General features: G+C 41.7%; 1 protein-coding gene across 1 annotated transcript in view; it reads right to left on the bottom strand.

The window, feature by feature from the left end:
* Window positions 1-1,098: 1,098 nt before the first annotated feature.
* The window catches only part of LOC128651580 (protein ABHD15), an 89,863-nt gene continuing 69,565 nt past the window's right edge, over window positions 1,099-21,396 (bottom strand). The window contains exon 3 of the mRNA XM_053704595.1: window positions 1,099-2,131. Within this exon, the coding sequence (XP_053560570.1) occupies window positions 1,591-2,131 (541 nt within the window). The 3' untranslated portion in view covers window positions 1,099-1,590. The remainder of the gene's footprint in view (window positions 2,132-21,396) is intronic.

Genomic DNA, 21,396 nt, shown 5'->3' with positions numbered 1-21,396 from the left:
ACTGCAAGGTGTATAGGTGCGATTGTTGAAATCTATTGGTGTAACACTTACTAACATTCAGAAACATTACTCTTAAAAAGCATTAAAGGGACAGTCTAGTCAAAATTAAACTTCCATGATTCAGATAGGGCATGCAATTTTAAACAGCTTTCCAATTTACTTTTGTCTTTAAATTTGCTTTGTTCTCTTGGTATTACTTGTTGAAAGCTAAACCTAGGTAGGTTCACATGATAATTTCTAAGCCCTTGACGGCTGTCTCTTATCTCAGTGCACTTTGACAGTTTTGCACAGGTAGATAACGCTAGTTCATGTGTGCCATGTAGATAACATTGTGCCCACTCCTGTGGAGTCAGCACTGATCAGCTAAAATGCAAGTCTGTAGAAAGAACTGAAATAAGGGGGCAGTCTGCAGAGGCTTAGATACAAGGTAATCACAGAGGTAAAAAGTATATTAATATAACTGTGTTGGTTATGCAAAACTGGGGAATGGGTAATAAAGGAATTATCTATCTTTTAAAACAATAACAATTCTGAAGTATACTGTCCTTTAAAGGGACACTCGTGCACTTTTAAACAACTTTCCAATTACTTAATTTAATAAAATGTGCACAGTCTTTTCATATTTACACTTTTTGAGTCACCAGCTCCTACTGAGAATGTGCAAGAGTTCACTGAAGATATGTATATGCATTTGTGATTGGCTGATCGCTGTCACATGATACAGAAGGAGTGGAAATTGACATAACTGTGAAATTGTGATATTTGAAGTTCAGACTAAGTGCTATTGCATTGTATTTTTATCATGCATTTTTTGATTATGTAAATCTACTGTATTTACTGGTCCTTTGAGGGACTAAATTAAACTTGATGGAACTTTAAAATGAAATGCACCATTCTCCTGTTTACAAAATGTAAATAGACACTTAGATGATTTGCTGGAACAGATTGCGTGGTTACAACTCCCTATTCAGGCATGAGGGCCGCATAAATGGTATGGCCCAAATGTATTGTTCATCTTAGAAGTCTCTCATTTCAAGCCTGTAGAGTGATATTCCCCCACCAGGCTAAACAACTTTCTATTACCATGACCAGTGCATCTTATTTCTAAAGAATTATTTTGCAATGCTTTATTTGTTTTGGCAACTTCCTTATAGTATATTTATATATTGTTTTTGTAACCTTATTTAACTTGTTTTGATTGCATCATCCTTAACCTTAAATTTTGGTATTTTCCAGTATACCATTTAAAAAGGCAAACGTTATCCACTGCACAGTATAAATTATTATTAAGCACATCATGAAACATCATTAAATACAAATACAACATTCCTATAGTCAAACTCTAAGAACTAATTTACACAGATAAATGGCACAGCATACAGTACTTGTGGAGCCTTGTGGAGCAAATAGGCTTTCAGTGTGGTTAGAATTCACAGTGGTATTTATTGTGTATAATATATAACACCAATCCCCTTAAAAGCAATGGTGTCAACTGTATATTCATACAGTAATGTTAATGCTTCTGGCATGTTGGTTTAATTAACATATTGACATTATGGTCAGCACAGGTTTTTTAGTATCTTCCTTTGGTCACCTGGTGTAAGATCGTTGCCAGTTGTAAATTTCATGGATATTATGAGAACAAAATTGTTCCCTTCGACCTAAAGATCTGTCCTGAGCAGTTCTACTTGTAGAGATAGAGATGGTTCCTTTCCTCCTCGAGAGACCTTTCAACCTTTCTTCCATTGTAAAAAAGTCTACAGTAGACTTAAAGAACTCTAGCAGGACATTGTGGCTCCACATTGTGTTAGATGGATCCTCTTTAATAAAGCCACAATGGCCACCATGGCGGGTCAACAGGAGAAAGAAGTGGGGATTGGTCTCAAATAGCTCAAAAGGGAGAGTGTTGTGCGGATCCCCACGGACTGGGTCATCCTGGCTGCATATACACAGGACTGGTATAGCCACTTCATCTATATCTCTGAGAGGGTCATTTCTTTCCCAGTATGTGTCCCAGGTCAGCCCATTAGGAACTTTGGTTTGACAAAACAAGACCTCTTCTAACTCTTTAAGTGTTCTGCTTGCCAAGAGACGTTCAGTATTAATGATCTGTCCCAGTGCAGTAGCGTACCTGCAGAAAAGAAACAGAAATAATACGTACAAAATACTGGCTAATTTGTTCACTGTATTAAAACAATGTGGTAATAGAATATATCAAATAAAAAGACATTATATAAAACATTGTTATTGTTATATTAATTACAGAACAAAACAAATACAAAAAAAGAAGTTACTAGTTTTTGAAAATGTTTGTTGGTTTATTAAAAAAATATACATTTTACCAACCACTTGTTTTTCTATATTTCCAATACAACAGTAACTACATAATAACTCTGCTGCCTTTACATTTTATGTATTAGCAACTTTTTTCTTAAAACAGTACAGCTTCATCATATGAAACTATAAATGTATTTGTACAAGAGCTAATAAATAAACGGTAAAAGTAGCTGTTTGCAAACAATTAAATACATTCCAGCCATTTAAATGGACCATTGGGAACACATTAGTGTCATCTTAAAGAGATCAAAGTCAAAACTAAACGTTCTTGATTCAGAGAGAGCGTAGAATTATAACAGCGTTCTAATTTACAGCTATTAAAGGAACATGAAAGTGCAAAATATTATTTCATGTTTTAGACAGCATACAATATACTTCTACTTTTTTTACTTAATTTAATAAAATGTGCACAGTCTTTTCATATTTACACTTTGAGTCACCAGCTCCTACTGAGAATGTGCAAGAGTTCACTGAAGATATGTATATGCATTTGTGATTGGCTGATGGCTGTCACATGATACAGAAGGAGTGGAAATTGACATAACTGTGAAATTTGTCAGAACAAAAAAAAAACAGAATTTATGTTTACCTGATAAATTACTTTCTCCAACGGTGTGTCCGGTCCACGGCGTCATCCTTACTTGTGGGATATTCTCTTCCCCAACAGGAAATGGCAAAGAGCCCAGCAAAGCTGGTCACATGATCCCTCCTAGGCTCCGCCTACCCCAGTCATTCGACCGACGTTAAGGAGGAATATTTGCATAGGAGAAACCATATGTTACCGTGGTGACTGTAGTTAAAGAAAATAAATTATCAGACCTGATTAAAAAAACCAGGGCGGGCCGTGGACCGGACACACCGTTGGAGAAAGTAATTTATCAGGTAAACATAAATTCTGTTTTCTCCAACATAGGTGTGTCCGGTCCACGGCGTCATCCTTACTTGTGGGAACCAATACCAAAGCTTTAGGACACGGATGAAGGGAGGGAGCAAATCAGGTCACCTAAATGGAAGGCACCACGGCTTGCAAAACCTTTCTCCCAAAAATAGCCTCAGAAGAAGCAAAAGTATCAAATTTGTAAAATTTAGAAAAAGTGTGCAGTGAAGACCAAGTCGCTGCCTTACATATCTGATCAACAGAAGCCTCGTTCTTGAAGGCCCATGTGGAAGCCACAGCCCTAGTGGAGTGAGCTGTGATTCTTTCAGGAGGCTGCCGTCCGGCAGTCTCATAAGCCAATCGGATAATGCTTTTAATCCAGAAGGAGAGAGAGGTAGAAGTTGCTTTTTGACCTCTCCGTTTACCAGAATAAACAACAAACAAAGACAAAGTTTGTCTGAAATCCTTAGTAGCTGCTAAGTAAAATTTGAGAGCACGAACTACATCCAAGTTGTGCAACAAACGTTCCTTCTTTGAAACTGGATTAGGACACAAAGAAGGCACAACTATCTCCTGGTTAATGTTTTTGTTAGAAACAACTTTTGGAAGAAAACCAGGTTTAGTACGCAAAACCACCTTATCTGCATGGAACACCAGATAAGGAGAAGAACACTGCAGAGCAGATAATTCTGAAACTCTTCTAGCAGAAGAAATTGCAACCAAAAACAAAACTTTCCAAGATAATAACTTAATATCAACGGAATGTAAGGGTTCAAACGGAACCCCCTAAAGAACTGAAAGAACTAGGTTGAGACTCCAAGGAGGAGTCAAAATTTTGTAAACAGGCTTGATTCTAACCAGAGCCTGAACAAAGGCTAGAACATCTGGCACAGCTGCCAGCTTTTTGTGAAGTAACACAGACAAGGCAGAAATCTGTCCCATCAAGGAACTTGCAGATAATCCTTTTTCCAATCCTTCTCGAAGGAAGGATAGACTCTTAGGAATCTTAACCTTGTCCCAAGGGAATCCTGCAGATTCACACCAACAGATATACCAAATTATGTGGTAATTTTTCTGGTTACAGGCTTTCAGGCCTGAACAAGAGTATTAATAACAGAATCTGAGAACCCTCGCTTTGATAAGATCAAGCGTTCAATCTCCAAGCAGTCAGCTGGAGTGGGTCGAACGGACCTAGAACAAGAAGGTCTCGTCTCAAAGGTAGCTTCCATGGTGGAGCCGATGACATATTCACCAGATCTGCATACCAAGTCCTGCGTGGCCACGCAGGAGCTATCAAAATCACCGACGCCCTCTCCTGATTGATCCTGGCTACCAGCCTGGGGATGAGAGGAAACGGCGGGAACACATAAGCTAGTTTGAAGGTCCAAGGTGCTACTAGTGCATCCACTAGAGCCGCCTTGGGATCCCTGGATCTGTACCCGTAGTAAGGAACTCTGAAGTTCTGACGAGAGGCCATCAGATCCATGTCTGGAATGCCCCACGGTTGAGTGACTTGGGCAAAGATTTCCGGATGGAGTTCCCACTCCCCTGGATGCAATGTCTGACGACTCAGAAAATCCGCTTCCCAATTTTCCACTCCTGGGATGTGGATAGCAGACAGGTGGCAGGAGTGAGACTCCGCCCATAGAATGATTTTGGTCACTTCTTCCATCGCTAGGGAACTCCTTGTTCCCCCCTGATGGTTGATGTATGAACTTGGCCCTCGCTAGCTGAGGCCAAGCTTTGAGAGCATTGAATATCTATCGGTAGAAGAGATTCTACCCGAGACCAAAGACCCTGAGCTTTCAGGGATCCCCAGACCGCGCCCCAGCCCATCAGACTGGCGTCGGTCGTGACAATGACCCACTCTGGTCTGCGGAAGGTCATCCCTTGTGACAGGTTGTCCAGGGACAGCCACCAACGGAATGAGTCTCTGGTCCTCTGATTTACTTGTATCTTCGGAGACAAGTCTGAATAGTCCCCATTCCACTGACTGAGCATGAACAGTTGTAATGGTCTTAGATGAATGCGCACAAAAGGAACTATGTCCATTGCCGCTACCATCAAACCTATCACTTCCATGCACTGCGCTATGGAAGGAAGAGGAACGGAATGAAGTATCCGACAAGAGTCTAGAAGTTTTGTTTTTCTGGCTTCTGTCAGAAAAATCCTCATTTCTAAGGAGTCTATTATAGTTCCCAAGAAGGGAACCCTCGTTGACGGAGATAGAGAACTCTTTTCCACGTTCACTTTCCATCCGTGAGATCTGAGAAAGGCCAGGACAATGTCCGTGTGAGCCTTTACTTGAGGAAGGGACGACGCTCGAATCAGAATGTCGTCCAAGTAAGGTACTACAGCAATGCCCCTTGGTCTTAGCACCGCCAGAAGGGACCCTAGTACCTATGAGAAAATCCTAGGAGCAGTGGCTAATCCGAAAGAAAACGCCACGAACTGGAAATGCTTGTCCAGGAATTCAAACCTTAGGAACCGATGATGTTCCTTGTGGATAGGAATATGTAGATACGCATCCTTGAAATCCACCTTGGTCATGAATTGACCTTCCTGGATGGAAGGAAGGAGTGTTCGAATGGTTTCCATCTTGAACGATGGAACCTTGAGAAACTTGTTCAAGATCTTGAGATCTAAGATTGGTCTGAACGTTCCCTCTTTTTTGGGAACTATGAACAGATTGGAGTAGAACCCCATCCCTTGTTCTCCTAATGGAACAGGATGAATCACTCCCATTTTTAGCAGGTCTTCTACCCAATGTAAGAATGCCTGTCTTCTTATGTGGTCTGAAGACAACTGAGACCTGTGGAACCTCCCCCTTGGAGGAAGCCCCTTGAACTCCAGAGAATAACCTTGGGAGACTATTTCTAGCGCCCAAGGATCCAGAACATCTCTTGCCCCAGCCTGAGCGAAGAGAGAGAGTCTGCCCCCCACCAGATCCGGTCCTGGATCGGGGGCCCGCATTTCATGCTGTCTTGGTAGCAGTGGCAGGTTTCCTGGCCTGCTTTCCTTTGTTCCAGCCTTGCATAGGTCTCCAGGCTGGATTGGCTTGAGAAGTATTTCCTTCCTGCTTAGAGGACGTAGCCCTTGGGGCTGATCCGTTTCTGCGAAAGGGACGAAACTTAGGTTTATTTTTGGTCTTGAAAAGACCTATCCTGAGGAAGGGCGTGGCCCTTGCCCCCAGTGATATCAGAGATAATCTCTTTCAAGTCAGGGCCAAAGAGTGTTTTCCCCTTGAAAGGAATGTCAAGCAATTTGTTCTTGGAAGACGCATCCGCTGCCCAAGATTTTAACCAAAGCGCTCTGCGCCACAATAGCAAACCCAGAATTTTTTCGCCGCTAACCTAGCCAATTGCAAGGTGGCGTCTAGGGTGAAAGAATTAGCCAATTTAAGAGCACGAATTCTGTCCATAATCTCCTCATAAGAAGAAGAATTACTAATAATCGCCTTTCCTAGCTCATCAAACTAGAAACACGCGGCTGCAGTGACAGGGACAATGCATGCAATTGGTTGTAGAAGGGAACCTTGCTGAACAAACATCTTTAGCAGACCTTCTAATTTTTTATCCATAGGATCTTGGAAAGCACAACTATCTTCTATGGGTATAGTGGCGCGCTTGTGTAGAGTAGAAACCGCCCCCTCGACCTTGGGGACTGTCTGCCATCAGTCCTTTCTGGGGTCGACTATAGGAAAACAATTTTATAAATATGGGGGGAGGTACTAAAGGTATACCGGGCCTGTCCCATTCTTTACTAACAATGTACGCCACCCGCTTGGATATAGGAAAAGCTTCGGGGGGCCCCGGGGCCTCTAAGAACTTTTCCATTTTACATAGTGGTTCTGGAATGACCAGATAATCACAATCATCCAAATTGGAAAACACCTCCTTAAGCAGAGCGCGGAGATGTTCCAACTTAAATTTAAAAGTAATCACATCAGGTTCAGCTTGTTGAGAAATGTTTCCTGAATCTGAAATTTCTCCCTCAGACAAAACCTCCCTGGCCCCCTCAGACTGGTGTAGGGGCCCTTCAGAAACCATATCATCAGCGTTCTCATGCTCTACAGAATTTTCTAAAACAGAGCAGTCGCGCTTTCACTGATAAGTGGGCATATTGGCTAAAATGTTATTGATAGAATTATCCATTACAGCCGTTAAATGTTGCATAGTAAGGAGTATTGGCGCACTAGATGTACTAGGGGCCTCCTGTATGGGCAAGACTGGTGTAGACGAAGGAGGGGATGATGCAGTACCATGCTTACTCCCCTCACTTGAGGAATCATCTTGGGCATCATTTTTACTAAATTTTTTTATGACATAAAATACATATAGTTAAATGAGAAGGAACCTTGGTTTCCCCACAGTCAGAACACAATCTATCTGGTAGTTCAGACATGTTAAACAGGCATAAACTTGATAACAAAGCACAAAAAACGTTTTAAAATAAAACCGTTACTGTCACTTTAAATTTTAAACTAAACACACTTTATTACTGCAATTGCGAAAAAGTATGAAGGAATTGTTCAAAATTCACCAAAATTTCACCACAGTGTCTTAAAGCCTTAAAAGTATTGCACACCAAATTTGGAAGCTTTAACCCTTAAAATAACGGAACCGGAGCCGTTTTTATATTTAACCCCTTTACAGTCCCTGGAATCTGCTTTGCTGAGACCCAACCAAGCCCAAAGGGGAATACGATACCAAATGATGCCTTCAGAAAGACTTTTCTATGTATCAGAGCTCCACACACATGCAGCTGCATGCCATGCTGTCCTCAAAAACAAGTGCGCCATACCGGCGCGAAAATGAGGCTCTGACTATGATTAGGGAAAGCCCCTAAAGAATAAGGTGTCAAAAACAGTGCCTGCCGATATAATCATATCAAAATACCCAGAATAAATGATTCCTCAAGGCTAAATATGTGTTAATAATGAATCGATTTAGCCCAGAAAAAGTCTACAGTCTTAATAAGCCCTTGTGAAGCCCTTATTTACTATCTTAATAAACATGGCTTACCGGATCCCATAGGGAAAATGACAGCTTCCAGCATTACATCGTCTTGTTAGAATGTGTCATACCTCAAGCAGTAAGAGACTGCACACTGTTCCCCCAACTGAAGTTAATTGCTCTCAACAGTCCTGTGTGGAACAGCCATGGATTTTAGTTACGGTGCTAAAATCATTTTCCTCATACAAACAGAAATCTTCATCTCTTTTCTGTTTCTGAGTAAATAGTACATACCAGCACTATTTTAAAATAACAAACTCTTGATTGAATAATAAAAACTACAGTTAAACACTAAAAAACTCTAAGCCATCTCCGGGAGATGTTGCCTGTACAACGGCAAAGAGAATGACTGGGGTAGGCGGAGCCTAGGAGGGATCATGTGACCAGCTTTGCTGGGCTCTTTGCCATTTCCTGTTGGGGAAGAGAATATCCCACAAGTAAGGATGACGCCGTGGACCGGACACACCTATGTTGGAGAAAACCAAACTACTTCATATTTGAAGTTCAGACTAAGTGCTATTGCATTGTATTTTTATCATGCATTTGTTGATTATGTAAATCTACTGTATTTACTGGTCCTTTGAGGGACTAAATTAAACTTGATGGAACTTTAAAATGAAATGCACCATTCTCCTGTTTACAAAATGTAAATAGACACTTAGATGATTTGCTGGAACAGATTGCGTGGTTACAACTCCCTATTCAGGCATGAGGGCCGCATAAATGGTATGGCCCAAATGTATTGTTCATCTTAGAAGTCTCTCATTTCAAGCCTGTAGAGCAGAGCTTTCCAAACTTTTCATGTCGGTGACACACTTTTTAGACCTACATCATTTTGCGACACAGTAATTCAGTTGTACTAGCAAACAGGAGGTTAACTTGTTTTAAGAGATACGGACAAATACCGAAATTATATAATAACAAAGTAACAGTATGCATGGGCAAGAATGAATAACGCAAATAGCTACTTACTATTTTAATGGGATGTATGAGGTTGATGGGATGAACACAGTTTCTGAATATTTAGTGGAATATTAGATAAAGACACTCGCATTTCATCATCAAGCATTTTTAAGCTTCCACTTCCTATCCATATATCAAGAGCAGGAGCAGCAATGTACTACTGGGAGCTAGCTGCAAAAAACAGAATTTATGCTTACCTGATAAATTACTTTCTCCAACGGTGTGTCCGGTCCACGGCGTCATCCTTACTTGTGGGATATTCTCTTCCCCAACAGGAAATGGCAAAGAGCCCAGCAAAGCTGGTCACATGATCCCTCCTAGGCTCCGCCTACCCCAGTCATTCGACCGACGTACAGGAGGAAATATGCATAGGAGAAATCATATGATACCGTGGTGACTGTAGTTAGAGAAAATAATTCATCAGACCTGATTAAAAAAACCAGGGCGGGCCGTGGACCGGACACACCGTTGGAGAAAGTAATTTATCAGGTAAGCATAAATTCTGTTTTCTCCAACATAGGTGTGTCCGGTCCACGGCGTCATCCTTACTTGTGGGAACCAATACCAAAGCTTTAGGACACGGATGAAGGGAGGGAGCAAATCAGGTCACCTAAATGGAAGGCACCACGGCTTGCAAAACCTTTCTCCCAAAAATAGCCTCTGAAGAAGCAAAAGTATCAAATTTGTAAAATTTGGCAAAAGTGTGCAGTGAAGACCAAGTCGCTGCCTTACATATCTGGTCAACAGAAGCCTCGTTCTTGAAGGCCCATGTGGAAGCCACAGCCCTAGTGGAATGAGCTGTGATTCTTTCAGGAGGCTGTCGTCCGGCAGTCTCGTAAGCCAATCGGATAATGCTTTTAAGCCAAAAAGAAAGAGAGGTAGAAGTTGCTTTTTGACCTCTCCTTTTACCAGAATAAACAACAAACAAAGAAGATGTTTGTCTGAAATCTTTAGTGTCCTCTAAATAGAATTTTAGAGCACGGACTATGTCCAAATTGTGTAGCAAACGTTCCTTCTTTGAAACTGGATTCGGACACAAAGAAGGTACAACTATCTCCTGGTTAATATTCTTGTTGGAAACAACTTTCGGAAGAAAACCAGGCTTAGTACGCAAAACCACCTTATCTGCATGGAACACCAGATAGGGCGGAGAACACTGCAGAGCAGATAACTCAGAAACTCTTCTAGCAGAAGAAATTGCAACCAAAAACAAAACTTTCCAAGATAATAACTTAATATCTACGGAATGTAAGGGTTCAAACGGAACCCCTTGAAGAACTGAAAGAACTAGATTAAGACTCCAGGGAGGAGTCAAAGGTCTGTAAACAGGCTTGATTCTAACCAGAGCCTGAACAAACGCTTGAACGTCTGGCACAGCTGCCAGCCTTTTGTGAAGTAAAACAGATAACGCAGAGATCCGTCCCTTCAGAGAACTTGCAGATAATCCTTTCTCCAAACCTTCTTGTAGAAAGGATAGAATCTTAGGAATTTTTATCTTGTTCCATGGGAATCCTTTAGATTCACACCAACAGATATATTTTTTCCATATCTTATGGTAAATTTTTCTAGTTACAGGCTTTCTAGCCTGAATCAGAGTATCTATTACAGAATCTGAAAACCCACGCTTTGATAAAATCAAGCGTTCAATCTCCAAGCAGTCAGTTGGAGGGAAACCAGATTCGGATGTTCGAATGGACCTTGAACAAGAAGGTCCTGTCTCAAAGGTAGCTTCCATGGTGGAGCCGATGACATATTCACCAGGTCTGCATACCAAGTCCTGCGTGGCCACGCAGGAGCTATCAAGATCACCGAAGCCCTCTCCTGGTTGATCCTGGCTACCAGCCTGGGAATGAGAGGAAACGGTGGGAATACATAAGCTAGGTTGAAGGTCCAAGGTGCTACTAGTGCATCTACTAGAGTCGCCTTGGGATCCCTGGATCTGGACCCGTAACAAGGAACCTTGAAGTTCTGACGAGAGGCCATCAGATCCATGTCTGGAATGCCCCATAATTGAGTTATTTGGGCAAAGATTTCCGGGTGGAGTTCCCACTCCCCCGGATGGAATGTCTGACGACTCAGAAAATCCGCTTCCCAATTTTCCACTCCTGGGATGTGGATTGCAGACAAGTGGCAGGAGTGATCCTCCGCCCATTGAATTATCTTGGTCACTTCCTCCATCGCCAGGAAACTCCTTGTTCCCCCCTGATGGTTGATATATGCAACTGTCGTCATGTTGTCTGATTGAAACCTTATGAATTTGGCCTTTGCTAGATGAGGCCAAGCTTTGAGAGCATTGAATATCGCTCTCAGTTCCAGAATGTTTATCGGGAGAAGAGATTCTTCCCGAGACCATAGACCCTGAGCTTTCAGGGGTTCCCAGACCGCGCCCCAGCCCACCAGACTGGCGTTGGTCGTGACAATGACCCACTCTGGTCTGCGGAAGCTCATTCCCTGTGACAGGTTGTCCAGGATTAGCCACCAACGGAGTGAATCTCTGGTCCTTTGATCTACTAGAATCGTCGGAGACAAGTCTGTATAATCCCCATTCCACTGTCTGAGCATGCACAGTTGTAATGGTCTTAGATGAATTCGTGCAAAAGGAACTATGTCCATTGCTGCAACCATCAATCCTATTACTTCCATGCACTGCGCTATGGAAGGACGAAGAACAGAATGAAGAACTTGACAAGAGCTTAGAAGTTTTGATTTTCTGACCTCTGTCAGAAAAATCCTCATTTCTAAGGAGTCTATTATTGTTCCCAAGAAGGGAACTCTTGTTGACGGGGAAAGAGAACTTTTTTCTATGTTCACTTTCCATCCGTGAGATCTGAGAAAGGCTAGGACGATGTCCGTATGAGCCTTTGCTTTTGACAGAGACGACGCTTGAATCAGGATGTCGTCCAAGTACGGTACTACCCCCTTGGTCTTAGAACCGCTAGAAGGGACCCTAGTACCTTTGTGAAAATTCTCGGAGCAGTGGCTAATCCGAATGGAAGTGCCACAAACTGGTAATGTTTGTCCAGAAAAGCGAACCTTAGGAACTGATGATGTTCCTTGTGGATAGGAATATGTAGGTACGCATCCTTTAAATCCACCGTGGTCATAAATTGACCTTCCTGGATGGTAGGAAGGATCGTTCGAATGGTTTCCATTTTGAACGATGGAACCCTGAGAAATTTGTTTAGGATCTTGAGATCTAGAATTGGTCTGAATGTTCCCTCTTTTTTGGGAACTATGAACAGGTTGGAGTAAAACCCCATCCCTTGTTCTCCTATTGGAACTGGATGAATTACTCCCATCTTTAACAGGTATTCTACACAATGTAAGAATGCCTGTCTTTTTATTTGGTTTGAAGATAATTGAGACCTGTGGAACCTTCCCCTTGGGGGTAGTTCCTTGAATTCCAGGAGATAACCTTGAGAAACTATTTCTAGTGCCCAAGGATCCTGAACATCTCTTGCCCAGGCCTGAGCAAAGAGAGAAAGTCTGCCCCCCACCAGATCCGGTCCCGGATAGGGGGCCATCCCTTCATGCTGTTTTGGTAGCAGTGGCAGGCTTCTTGGCCCGCTTACCCTTGTTCCAGCCTTGCATCGGTCTCCAGGCTGGTTTGGGTTGAGAAGTATTACCCTCTTGCTTAGAGGATGTAGAAGTAGAGGCTGGTCCGTTTCTGCGAAAGGGACGAAAATTAGGCTTATTTCTAGCCTTAAAAGACCTATCCTGAGGAAGGGCGTGGCCCTTTCCCCCGGTGATGTCTGAAATAATCTCTTTCAAATCAGGACCAAACAGTGTTTTGCCCTTGAAAGGGATGTTAAGCAATTTTGTCTTGGAAGACACATCCGCTGACCAAGACTTTAGCCAGAGCGCTCTGCGCGCCACGATAGCAAACCCTGAATTTTTTGCCGCTAATCTAGCTAATTGCAAAGCGGCATCTAGAATAAAAGAGTTAGCCAATTTAAGTGCTTGAACTCTGTCCATAACCTCCTCATACGAAGATTCTTTATTGAGCGACTTTTCTAGTTCTTCGAACCAGAAACACGCTGCCGTAGTGACAGGAACAATGCATGAAATTGGTTGTAGAAGGTAACCTTGCTGAACAAACATCTTTTTAAGCAAACCCTCTAATTTTTTATCCATAGGATCTTTGAAAGCACAACTATCTTCTATGGGAATAGTAGTGCGTTTGTTTAGAGTAGAGACCGCCCCCTCGACCTTAGGGACTGTCTGCCATAAGTCCTTTCTGGGGTCGACTATAGGAAATAATTTCTTAAATATAGGGGGAGGAACAAAAGGTATGCCGGGCCTTTCCCATTCCTTATTTACTATGTCCGCCACCCGCTTGGGTATAGGAAAAACATCGGGGGGCACCGGAACCTCTAGGAACTTGTCCATCTTACATAATTTCTCTGGAATGACCAAATTGTCACAATCATCCAGAGTAGATAATACCTCCTTAAGCAGTGCGCGGAGATGTTCTAATTTAAATTTAAATGTTACAACATCAGGTTCAGCTTGTTGAGAAATTTTTCATGAATCTGAAATTTCTCCCTCAGACAAAACCTCCCTCCTGGCCCCTTCAGATTGGTGTGAGGGTATGTCAGAAACGTTATCATCAGCGTCCTCTTGCTCTTCAGTGTTTAAAACAGAGCAATCGCGCTTTCTTTGATAAGTAGGCATTTTAGATAAAATATTTGCAATAGAATTATCCATAACAGCCGTTAATTGTTGCATAGTAATAAGTATTGGCGCACTAGATGTACTAGGGGCCTCTTGTGTGGGCAAAACTGGTGTAGACACAGAAGGGGGTGATGCAGTACCATGCTCACTCCCCTCATCTGAAGAATCTTCTTGGGCACTATTATTATCTGTGGCATCATTGTCCCTACTTTGTTTGGACACTATGTCACAATTATCACATATATTTAAATGGGGAGACACATTGGCTTTCATACATATAGAACATCGCTTATCTGATGGTTCAGACATGTTAAACAGGCTTAAACTTGTCAACAAAGCACAAAAAACGTTTTAAAATAAAACCGTTACTGTCACTTTAAATTTTAAACAGAACACACTTTATTACTGAATATGCGAAAAAGCATGAAGCAATTGTTCAAAATTCACCAAAATTTCACCACAGTGTCTTAAAGCCTTAAAAGTATTGCACACCAAATTTGAAAGCTTTAACCCTTAAAATAACGGAACCCGAGACGTTTTTACATTTAACCCCTATACAGTCCCAGGTATCTGCTTTGCTGAGACCCAACCAAGCCCAGGGGGGAATACGATACCAAATGACGCCTTCTATAATCTTTTTCAGTGGTTCTTAGCTCCTCACACATGCATCTGCATGCCTTGCCTTCCAAAAACAACTGCGCATTAGTGGCGCGAAACTGAGGCTCTGCCTATGACTAGAGAAGGCCCCCATCTGAAAAAGGTGTCCATACAGTGCCTGCCGTTTTTTTAACAACAATCCCCAAGATTATAATAACTATAAAGAGTTATAATCTGTCAAATATGCTTAGCAAAGTAATCGTTTTAGCCCAGAAAAATGTCTACCAGTTTTTTAAGCCCTTATAAAGCCTTTTATTCTTTTGCTTAATCTAAGAAAATGGCTTACCGGTCCCCATAGGGAAAATGACAGCCTTCCAGCATTACAGAGTCTTGTTAGAAATGTGGCCAGTCATACCTCAGGCAGAAAAGTCTGCCAACTGCTTCCCCCAACTGAAGTTACTTCATCTCAACAGTCCTGTGTGGAAACAGCAATCGATTTTAGTAACGTTTGCTAAAATCATCTTCCTCTTACAAACAGAAATCTTCTTCTCTTTTTTGTTTCAGAGTAAATAGTACATACCAGCACTATTTTAAAATAACAAACACTTGATTGAAGAATAAAAACTACATTTAAACACCAAAAAACTCTTAGCCATCTCCGTGGAGATGTTGCCTGTGCAACGGCAAAGAGAATGACTGGGGTAGGCGGAGCCTAGGAGGGATCATGTGACCAGCTTTGCTGGGCTCTTTGCCATTTCCTGTTGGGGAAGAGAATATCCCACAAGTAAGGATGACGCCGTGGACCGGACACACCTATGTTGGAGAAAACCCCTTTAACTTCTGACTGCAGCTCAGCTTTTAAGCTGCCACCCTTAGAGCTCTGCAAGTCTGACGGACTACTGCCCGCGCTGCAAGCACACTGCTGTCCCACTCACTGACTATACATGCACAAGCTGATTGAGGAGACTACACATGCAGTCAGGAGCCATTGTGCAGCCAAAGACGCCAATGGGAATAGTTTCAGTTCCCGCTGAGCGTAATATTTTTGGTATCCTATCAGTTGAAGGAGAAGCAATGCACTACTGGGTGATAGCTGGACACATTGGGCCCACCAATTACAGGGGTTAAAGGGGTATGAAACCCAATTTTTTTCTTTCACGATTTAGAAAAAGAATAAAATTTTAAAGAACTTTCCAATTTACTTCTTTCTCTTAGTGTCTATTGTTGAAGAAACAGCAATGCACATGCATGAGCCAACAACATGAGGCATCTATGTGCAGCCACCAATCAGCAGCTCCTGAGCCTATCTAGACAAGCTTTTCAACAAAGGATACCAAGAGAACAAATCAAATTAGATGATAGAAATAAATTGGAAAGTTGTTTAAAATTGCTTGCATTCTCTGAATCATGAAAAAAAAAATGGGTTTCATGTTCCTTTAAAAGGACCAGTAAACACAGTAGATTTGCATAATCAACAAACGCAAGATAACAAGACAATACAATAGCATTTACTCAAATTTCAAAGTTATGTATATTTCCACTCCCCCTGTACCATGCGACAGTAATCAGCCATACGTATAGTCTGAATTCTTTCACATGCTCAATAGGAGCTGGTGGCTCAAAAAGTGTAAATATAAAAGACTGTGCACATTTTTTTAATGGAAATAAATTGGAAAGTCGTTTTAAATGACATGCTGTATCTGAATCATGAAAATGTTATTTGACCTGAGTGTCCCTTTAAACATATGGAATTACAACATAGCTAGCTTTAAAATGACATGCTCTAAACAATATTGCCCCTTTAATATTGACTTTACTGTCCTTTTACATAGTAACATAGTAGATGAGGTTGAAAAAAGACCAAAATCCATCGAGTTCAACCTATACAAATCTAAAATACTTACAAAAAGCTCCAGTTAAGCTTAAATAATCCCACTAAAAGCTGACCCATTTAATACTAGCAATCATACCTATGATTTTTTTATAGATAGAAATGTATCCAAACAATTTTTAAATGTATCTATGGTATTGGCATTCACCACCTCCTTTGGTAATGAGTTCCACAATTCTATTGCTCTTACAGTGAAAAAACGTTTCCGTTGCAGGAGATTAAATCTCCTTTCCTCCAACCTTAAATTGTGACCTCTTGTCACAAACAATTTTCTTGGAATAAACAGAGCTTCTGACATCTCTGTATATGGGCCTTGAATATATTTATGTAAAGAAATCATGTCCCCTCTCAATCACCTTTTTTCTAAAGAAAACAGACCAAGTTTGGCTAGCCTCTCCTCATAGCTTAAATTATCCAATCCTCTTATTAGCTTTGTAGCCCTTCTCTGAACTTTTTCTAGTTCTGCAATATCTTTTTTTGCAATCGGTCCCCAGAACTGCACTCCATACTCAAGGTGAGGTCTTTATATAGTGACAGAATTATGCTTTCCTCCCTTGAATCAATGCCTCTTTTAATGCATACTAGTATCTTATTAGCCTTTGAAGCTGCTGCCCTGCATTGTGCACCCATCTTTAGCTTGTTATCTATTACCCCCAAATTCCTTTCCTCCTGTGTTTGGCTAAGTCTTGTCCCATTTAAATAATACGCTGCCTGCTTATTTTTATTTCCAAAATGTAGAACCTTGCATTTTCCCGTATTAAATCGCATTTTCTATTTACCTGCCCATACTTCTAATTTTTGCAGGTCCTTTTGTAACAAAGGTTCATCCTGCTCTGACCTAATGACCTTACTTACACATCTATACACACACACATACACAGGTATATCTCACTTTACAGCGCTTCGCTAATACAGCGTTTTGTCGAGCTGAAGTTCAACCTCCAAGGATTTTGAAACAGTGCTGTACTCATCGTGAAATTGCGAGAAAAGTGACTGGCACCATTTTGTTATGTTTAGTTCACTCTGTTTACAGCATTACAGCGCAATCTGTGTCTCAGTGCTAAAGCTTGGCAAATTGTACTACAGTAATTGTCACTATTTTACAGGTACAGTATTTATTGAATACTAAGCTGTGCGAGTTAAACTAAACGTAGCACTACACTTTTGCACCCCTAATATATGTTGGTTTAAACATGTTTTCAAACACTGGGAAGTGAATAGAAAGCTAAAACCACGTTGTTTCACTTTAAAGTGCCATAAAACAGGTTGAGATCTGTGCATATCCTAAAAGGCCTATTTAAAATAGTTTGCATAAAAAAAAAATTGTTTAAAAATTGCTGGCAAGAATTTTAAAATAATTTTCAAAAATAAGCAAAATTAATTACATAGCTAAACTGCCTGGAGAAGCTAACTCTCTTATCAGTGTTTATGTATTTCAACATAAGCTTCACAGCTTCTAGTCATGCTCCAGCAGATAATCCCTATTCACTTTTTGCATTCTACCAAACGAACAATAAACATAGATACAGCCATAAAAGGAATCGTGTGGGGAGAAGTTACAGCTTTACAATTCAGAAACTAAAAAGAAACGGTTAATGGCAAGGTACTGCAGTATAAATTTGCGGGGCCAACTGTTAAGCTGAGAGGTTGCATTTTCGTGAAGCTCTGCATAAAATTGCAATAAATTGATTTATTTGCGATGAAAATCTGAACTTTAACTACCTAGGGCTACCCGGTAAACATCCCAGGTCCCTAGGAACAAGTATTTGGAGACTGCAGTTTGAAATATATCTAACATTGCAGCGGAATAAATTTGCCATGGGTGAGGCCCTGCAAGGAATCTAGAACCAGGTCAAAACAATATCTGCTATGCCTAACGGTTCACTTGACTCACAACTGAAGGATCTGATCCGGAGCCAGGCGAACATACAGAGGATTGTCCTGATACACCTCTGCCGCCGCTGCGGTCCCACATCAGTCCCAGCATGGTCATCATATTCGGGACCCTAAGAAGGCGCCAGTCTAAACTTAGTGCAGACGGCTCTATATACTCCGGACAACACCTCCAACTAACAACTGCACAATCCTCTCTGGAGGGTCGGGGCTCCACTCTGGAGCCAGGTAAATCTTCAGAGCAACGTCGGCCATTATTGAAGCCTAACATCAGCTCCAGCGTGGTCGGAGTACTCGAGGCCTTGAAAAAAAAAAAAAAGTACCAGCCACTAAAGTAAGTGTCATCACAGCTAACCACAAGACAGTTTTCCACTATCTGGATAGCCTGCTTGGGAGGGTCGGGGCTCCGCTCCGGGGGTGAGCAAAGGCCCAATACAGCTCCAGGTGGCCGCGGCCTATTATCTGACTAGACCTGTGGCCTAATTTAGAGGGGTGGGACTCTGATCTTCAGTTAGCAACAAATTAAACTTAGGGGGGACAATATTAACATACAAAGAAAGAAGCGCTCTACCAGGAACGAACAGCAGTTCATCAGCTAGTTCTATGGCGATTTACCACCCAGGAGCAGCCTCTTTTAGACAGTCTGCTTTTCAGAGGAAAACTTTCCTGAAGTATAGCAGTCTGATCCCGCCAAGTAAGGTCAGTTCAGCCCGAAATACCAGGCAATTCTCCTCTGAACAAGGAACATGACAACCCCAGACGATCGTTTCAGCCTCCTATGGGCCTCGACAGTGAGGTGCAGCCACATTCCTCTAAACACACTGGGCAAGGAGTCCACATCTGGTTTTCCCAATCACCCATAGGGAGACTTCCCCAGGGTCATATTAATTTGCATACAAAGAGAGAAGCGCTCTACCAGGAATGAACAACAGCTCATCAGCTAGTTCTATGGCGATTTACCACCCAGGAGCAGCCTCTTAAACCAGTGTGCTTTTTACAGAGGAAAACTTTCCTGAATTATATCAGTCTGATTCGGCCAAGTAAGGTCAGTCCAGCCCCAAAAAACACCAGGCAATTCTCTTCTAAACAAGGAACATGACAACCCCAGAAGATCGTTTCGGCCTCCTATGGGCCTTGTCAGTGAGGTGCAGCCACATTCCTCTAAACACACTGGGCAAGGAATCCACGTCTGGTTTCCCCCATCACCCATAGGGAGACTTCCCCAGGGTCATATTAATTTGCATACAAAGAGAAAAGCGCTCTACTAGGAACAAACAACAGCTCATCAGCTAGTTCTATGGCTATTTTCCACCCAGGAGAGCAGCCTCTTATAGACCAGTGCGCTTTTCACAGAGGAGAACTTTCCTGAAGTGCCTGGTATTTCAGGGCTGGACTGTACTGTGAAGTCAGGATCCGACTGATATGCTTCAGGAAAGTTCTTCTCTGTGAAGGGCACATGTTAAGCAAAAAGAGGCTGCTTCATGGGTGGTAACAAGCCATAGAACAAGCTATTATGCGATTGTTCGTTCCCAGGTTGAGTGCTTCTCTCTTTTTATTGGGACAGTATTAACAACTACAGAGCCTGGACATTAAAATATATAGTGAATCACATCCGATACTCCGTTTTATCATAGGCAACTTTTAAACTCCTATAGTACAACAGGCCTGCAAAGAAAGCTGAAAGGTGTATTGAACATAACATCACACACAGGCCGGAGTATAAACTGACCTACGACTAACCAACATATACCCCAGGTTGGGGTTAACATTATTCATGTAGCATACAGTTGATAAAAGGGTGATTGCATAGTTGTGCTGCGCTCTTTGCTGAGGGATTAGCTATACAGATCAAGACTGTATCAGCATATATACTTACAGCCTATTTTAGGGGGCATATAAGGCCCTAATCTTTATTTAAGTTTATCAGCTTGTGCTTCTACTACCGCACACAATTTCAAATCACCAATACACTCCCCCCCTTTCCTGCTGATCTTTTGACAGTCAGGTCATACCCCCAACACCATTTCCCATGATCGTCGTGTGAGGACAACCTCCCCAGGGAGCAGTGTATTTCAGAATTGTGAGGCTTCATCTGTAACAATTAAGAACCCACAACAAACGAAAGTAAGAGATTGAAGCCCAAAGCTATCTGTATAGATCCACAGAGCTTTTGGAATGAATAACTTATAGCACCTTGAGGAAGTCATATCTCAGATATTCAAGAGAGCATTGGGTGAATGACTGAAGTACTTCCCACCCTGGCCCACAAAACAATAAAGTATAGAGCCAGGAAAAGTTTGGGAAGTTTCTCTGAGATTCTATCGTATTGAAGCAGATACGGCCTGACTATCAATTGACAGTGACAACTTGACAAACTTAATTCCTGGAAAGGTATCCAGTGAAGATGCTGCACCAGAACAAATAAAATACATAAGGAGATGAAATACTGACAAGTAACAAATGACCTGAAGATCTAATCAACGAGCGGCCGCCAAACATCAACATAAAGGTGCGTCTTCACTTCTAAGATACTGCTAAGTTTACATCAGACATCACTCCACCCAGAATCTCTCAGTCTAATACTGCTCATCTATCTCATTGCTGTTTAGTGAGATACCTTCAACATGAAAAGCAGAAGCCATTCAGTTAAAGATTACTTAACAAAAGCACAATCTAAGCAACGACTGACATACAAAAATATGTCTCCAGTCAAAGAAACTCCTGGTCAGGACCAAAGTAAAATGGACGACAACAGCTACTCTGATATACCAAACAATGAACTACTTACACAAATAAAAAGCATATTCCAAGAAGAATTCAAATCGGCTCTACCAGAACTGAAGACAGACATCCGAGAAATAGGACATAGAACGTCAGACATAGAAGAAAAGTTGGATGATATAACTGGAGAAATCCCCCAAATCCAGACTACCCTTCTAGATCATTCTATATACATCAGAAAGCCAGAAGACCAAGTAGAAAATATGGGGAATAGGTCCCGTCGCTCCAACTTAAGGATCAGAAATTTACCAGAGAGTTATAAGAACTTACTAGAAGATGTTACCAACTTATTCCATTGATTAGCCCCTGAGATAGAGATCCCTATGCTCCTTATGAACAGAGTTCACCGGGCTTTAACCAAACCCTCT

This window comes from Bombina bombina, chromosome 3 (genome assembly GCF_027579735.1).
Source record: "Bombina bombina isolate aBomBom1 chromosome 3, aBomBom1.pri, whole genome shotgun sequence".
Lineage (NCBI taxonomy): Eukaryota > Metazoa > Chordata > Amphibia > Anura > Bombinatoridae > Bombina > Bombina bombina.
This window is presented reverse-complemented; position numbering and strand designations above follow the sequence as displayed.